This window comes from Mus caroli, chromosome 9, assembly GCF_900094665.2.
Source record: "Mus caroli chromosome 9, CAROLI_EIJ_v1.1, whole genome shotgun sequence".
NCBI lineage: Eukaryota > Metazoa > Chordata > Mammalia > Rodentia > Muridae > Mus > Mus caroli.
The window spans coordinates 61,294,268-61,300,104 of NC_034578.1; the positions used below are offsets into that span (position 1 = coordinate 61,294,268).

Below are 5,837 nucleotides of genomic sequence, written 5' to 3' on the forward strand. Positions count from 1 at the left end.
AAAGAAAGAAAGAAAGAGTTCTTTAGCTGAACAGTTAAAGGGCAGAGCAAGCCATAAAAGAGCGTTATGAATGGTTAGGTTTTTGACACTGTTTCTGAAGGGACCCTGGCCAGCTTGAACCTGGTGAGCATGGCTCTGGCAGGCCTTGTCCTTCCCACAGTCCCTCTGCCTTGCTAAAAAAACCATTAGATTACATTCCTAAAACTAGCCTCCAAGGTCTATTCCCTTATTTGGCCATTTCCTCCTCCAGAGATCTAAGTATTAAAGTCCAGCAGTCAAAAGCCCCCTTTGGCTCACCTAATTAACATGACCAATTAAAATTAAACACCTCATTCTGACAAGGGGTTTCCCCTTGTACCTTTATAAACTGCCATTTACCTATGTGCCACATCTTTGTCCTCTCTATGCAGATGCACTCCTTTGTCCTACCCCTGCCCTCTTTCCCTTGTTCCCTTCCCCTTCTCTCTCATCCTCTGTCTCCTGTATTTGTCTCTTTCTCCCTGACCTTTGTTCCTCTGAGGCAAACGAATCTCCTTTGTGCTGAGAACTTGGTCTTGGGGCTCCGGAGCCCGTACTTTTACTAACAGTTTGTGCGATGTTCCATATCACTGGTCAATTCCAGGTTTCCTCCTGTTTTTCTAGTTACTTACTAGCTAGTTAAAATGATAAGCATGGGACTGTATGAAATAGCCCAGTCTATAAAGTGTTTGCTGTGCAAGTATGAGGACCCGAGTTCAATCCCTAGATCCTAGGTGAAAAGGCTGGGAGTCTTGTTAGTTAGGGTTAGTTACCGTTTGTCGTAGTCACCGTTCCAGTGCTGTGAAGAGACACCATGACCACAGCAACTCTTATAAAGGAAAGCATTGAACTCGGGGCTTGCTTAAAGTTTTAGAGGTTTAGTCATGGCAGGGAATGTAGCAGCCTGCATGGTGCTAGAGAAGTAGTTGAGAGCTACATCCAGATCCACAGATAAAGAGAGGCAGAGATAAAGGAGAAGGGGGGAGAAGAAAGGGGAAAGAGCCGAAAAAGGCCGGGGAAGAGAAGGGAGAGAAGGGAGGAATGGGGAAAGGGAGAGAGAGAGATGCACACACACACACACACACACACACAAAGAGACACAGAGACAGGAGAAGGGAGAGGAGGGAGAAGAGGGGAGAGAGCGGGCCTTGCATGGACTTTTGAAATCTCAAAGCCCATTGATAGTGACACACTTCCTTCACCAAGGCCACTCCATTCCAATCCTGCTCCACTCCCTGGTGACTAAGCATTCCAATGTGAGCCAAGGGGAGGTGGGCGTTCTTTTTTTGTTGGTTTGTTTTTCGAGACAGGGTTTCTCTCTATAGCCCTGGCTGTCCTGGAACTCACTTTGTAGACCAGGCTGGCCTNGAACTCAGAAATCCACCTGCCTCTGCCTCCCGAAAACACTCCTATGTATGGTGTCTGAGTGTTTTACCTGCATCTATGTAAGTGCAGCACATGCATGCAGTGTTCTTGTAGGTCAAGAAGAGGGAGATGGATCCCCTGGGATTGGAGTTATAGACAGTTGTGAGCCACCAGATGGGTGCTGGGAACTGAGCCAGGGTCCTCTGTGGGAGCAGCCAGTGCTCTAACTGCTGAGCCATTGGCCCAGCCTCTGACTTAAGAGTTCTTTAGCTGGCCGGGCGTGCTGGTGCACNTTGGTTTGTTTTTCGAGACAGGGTTTCTCTCTATAGCCCTGGCTGTCCTGGAACTCACTTTGTAGACCAGGCTGGCCTTGAACTCAGAAATCTGCCTGCCTCTGCCTTCGGAGGGGTGTGATTAAAGGCGTGTGCCAACACGCCGGGTGGGCATTCTTATTCAAAGCACCACACTATTTCTGTGATAAAACACTAGGACCAAAAGCAACTTAAGCAGGGCAGGAACCTGGTGGCAGGAGCTGATGCAGAGGCCATGGAGAGGTGGTACTTACCCACTTGCTTCCCATGGCTTGCTCAGTCTGCTTTCTTACAGAACCTAGGACTACCACCCCACAGGTGGCCCCACTCACAGTGGGTGGAGCCCTCCCTCATCAATCACTAATTAAAAGCCCTGCAGGCTTGCCTAAACTGGCTCTCATGGAAACCTTTTCTCAGCTGAGGTTCCCTCCTCTCTGATGACAGCAGCTGGTGTCAAGTTGACAGAAAGCTAGCCAGGACCCTGGGTGTGGTGAAGCATGCTTGTAACTCTAGCACTGTGGTGGCTGGCACAAAGAGGATTCTTGGAGCCTGCTGGCTGGAATACAGCCTACTGGGAGACCAAGGTGGATGGCTCGTGAGGAACAACACTCAAGACTGACCGCTGGCCTTCACACAAACACACACACACACACAAACACACACACACACACACACACACACACACTTGCTCAAAGCAGAAAGAACACTGAGAGACAAAGGCTTTCTGGGAGTGACAAGCAACCCTTGCAGCCTGAACTATTCGGATTTTCACAAGAATGAGTCTGGAACTTTAGTGAATGTCAGATAAAACATGCATTTTTTTTTTCCTTTTTTTAAACACAGGTTGCAGTTGGGCTCGGGGTAACACCCCAGTAATCCAGCATTGGGGAAGGTGGAGCCAGGAGGACTAAGACTCCAAAGCCAGCTTTCAGTACAGGGCAAGCCTGAGGACAGTCAAGGTTCCATGAGAGCTTGCCTCAAAACAAAACAAACCACACAGGTTGCTGGGCTCTGCTCTCAGAGCTTCAGCAGATCCCCCGAGGCGCCTCATGAGCTCACACTTCCACTAAGTCCTCGGAATCTCTGCCGCCTTTCCAGGGACCTGCAGGAACAATTTAGAAACAGCAGAGGGTGGGCTAGGGGATCGTCCAGTTGGAAGAGCATTTATTTGGCATGGGCAAAACCCAGGCGTTAGTCCTTAGTGTGGGGGTGGGGCAGCAATAGCGGTAACACACAAACTGGCCTCTGCCGCCTTGAGAGATGTTTCCTCCACAGTAAAGCAGAAGCAGTGCTCCTGGAAGTCAGAGGGAGGGGGTCGGGTCTGTGGTATCTGAGTCTGGATTCAAGAACATGGGAAGTTGAAATTGGAGCGCTAGAGTTTGGAAGGCAAGAAAGGGCACTCCCTGGCGAGCAAGACGGCTCAGCAAGTGGGTAGATAGATGCCTGCTGCTGAGACTGACTTGAGTTCAATTCATGATATGGTGGAAGGGGAGAATCTATTCCGCAAGTTGTCCTCTGCCACCACCCGCCTCTACTGCACACATAAATAAACGAAGGGAAGAAGGAAACGGAGGCAGAGCGATGGATGAGCTGGGTTCATTGATGGATTCCTTCTTTCAGGCCCACGCCCAGGCTTGGCATTCTTATAACGACTCGTGGCGCAGCAAACAGCACGGTGAGCTGGGACCCTCAGGCTCAGACCCTTACACAGAGGAGCCATATCCTGCCTCTCCCTACCCTGACTTCCTTCCTTTAAGGCCTAGTGGGGATCTCACTGAACTGTGACTGGGGGGAACCTGTGGACATCGACAACCCCGATGATATTGAGGCTGCTGAGCGATACCTACAGTTCTGTCTCGGTTGGTTTGCCAACCCTATTTACGCTGGTGACTACCCCCAAGTCATGAAAGACCACATTGGTGAGCTGAGTCATGTTTTTGTTTTTTTGTTTTAACTTCTTTTGGCATGCATGTTCATGTATGTGCAGGTATATGTATTCAGGTGTGTATACACACGTATGCAGTATGCATACACATGCATGTGAAAATGAGAGGACAATCTCCTAAGCTGATCCTCTGTCATCAACCACCTTGTGTTTTGAGGCAGAGTCTCTCTCACTGGGGTGGAGCTTGCCCAGTAGGCAGAGCTAACTGGCCAGTGAGCTACAGGAATCCACCCGACTCTGCCTTTCTAGTGCTGGGATTCAAGCATGTGCCACCATGCTCAGCTAGTGGTGTGTGTGTGTGTGTGTGTGTACATGCCAAGACACAAGTGTGGAAGTCCTAGAGTTGGGATCCAGGAGGTGAACTCAGGTTGACAGGTTTGCACATCAAACATCTTTATCTGCTGAGCCATCCCAACAGCCCACACTCTGATCTTTTTGTTTTATAAACAAGGGGCTGGGAGTCAGGTCCTCACACTCACAAGGCAAGCTTTTACCAGCAGAGCTATTTCCCCAGCCCTGAACTTTTAAAAACAGTACATATTTATTGGGCTGTGTGATGTACACAGATGTTTCCGTCAGGTTAGACAGATGTTGTTTATTATTGCTTTATGATGAAATATCTGGAGCCCCTTTCTTTTTTTTTTTTTTTTTTCGNTTTTTTTTTTTTTTCGAGACAGGGTTTCTCTGTACAGCCCTGGCTGTCCTGGAACTCACTTTGTAGACCAGGCTGGCCTCGAACTCAGAAATCTGCCTGCCTCTGCCTCCCGATTGCTGGGATTAAAGGCGTGCGCCACCACGCCCGGCTTCTGGAGCCCCTTTCTTATTACCCACAATTGCTCTGCAGGCAACTGCATGGCCAGAGCCTCCTGCCCCTATTAACAGTGACTTCACAGTCCCTGAAGGGCCTTTGGGACAGAAGCTCCAGGTTTAATTCCAGGAGTTCTCCTGCCTCTGAAATGAGAGTGACTGGGTGGGGTGGGGGTGGGGTAGGGTGGGGATGGGAGTGGGGTGGGGTGAGGGTGGGAGGCTGTCTTCTTACTTCAGCATGCTTAGTCACCAGAAAAATGAAAATTACAACAGCTTTGAGAGTCCATCTCACTTAAAGTCAGAATAGCTAGCAAGAAAACAGAGGAGAGCCTTCATTCACTGCCGACGGCAGTAAAAACTGGTACAGCCACTATGGAAATCCATGTGCTTTCCTCAAAAACAAGACAAAATTTAAAAACAACTAAAAATAAGGCCGGAGAGATGGCTCAGTGAGTAAAAGGCACTTGCTACCCAAACTTGATGACCTAAAATGAATTCCATTTCCTGGGACTTACATGGTGGAAGGAGAGAACAGATTCCTTCGGGTTGTCATTACTCTTGTAGTTCATATAAGTCAGAATTAGAAAGATAAACGTGCATGTTTTCTCTCAAAGGAAGAATTTAAGTGGTATATGTTTATGTGTTTTTAGGCGGATGCTTCAAGAATGGAGGAAGACACCTTTTCCTCTCTCTCCCCGTTTTCTTCTGGTTTCTTCCTTCCTTTCCTTTCCTTTCCTTCCTTCCTTCCTTCTTTCCTTCTTTCTTTCTTCTTTTTCCTCTTTTCTTTTCTTTTTTTTTCTGAGAGAGGGTTTCTCCGTGTAATAGCCCTGCCTGTCGTGGAACTCCCTTTGTAGACCAGGCTGGCCTCAAATCACAAAGATCCACCTTTCTTTGCCTCCTGAGCAACTGGCATTAAAGACTTGCTCATTAAGCCGGGCATGGTGGCACACACCTTTAATTCCAGCACTCGGGAGGCAGAGGCAGGCGGNTTTCTGAGTTCCAGGCCAGCCTGGTCTACAATGTGAGTTCCAGGACAGCCAGGGCTACACAGAGAAACCCTGTCTCAAACAAACAAACAAACAAACAAACAAACAAACAAAAGACTTAAAGACTTGCACATCATGCCCAGCAAGGGAGAGACAGCTCTTAAAGGAGCAGGAAGGGAGAGTGAGATTGAGTACAAGAATACTTATGGAGGGGGGAACCGACAGGAGAGAGGACAAATAAGGCCGGAGCATAACACCCATGTACAGAAAAAACATCACTATTACTTTGTATGCTAACTTAAAAAAATTTCTGCCGGTAGTGGTGGCGCACGCCGGTAGGATTTGCTGAAGGAGGCAGAGGCAGGAGGATCACGAGTTCGAGGCCAGCCTGGGCTACACATTTTT

At 48.5% G+C, this 5,837-nt stretch overlaps 1 protein-coding gene across 1 annotated transcript in view; it reads left to right on the forward strand.

Moving 5' to 3' along the window:
* Positions 1–5,837, forward strand: part of Lctl (lactase like) — a 21,799-nt gene that overhangs the window by 7,024 nt on the left and 8,938 nt on the right. Inside the window, exons 8-9 of the mRNA XM_021171820.1 lie at positions 3,315–3,369; positions 3,452–3,613. Coding sequence (XP_021027479.1) covers positions 3,315–3,369; positions 3,452–3,613 — 217 coding nt within the window. The remainder of the gene's footprint in view (positions 1–3,314; positions 3,370–3,451; positions 3,614–5,837) is intronic.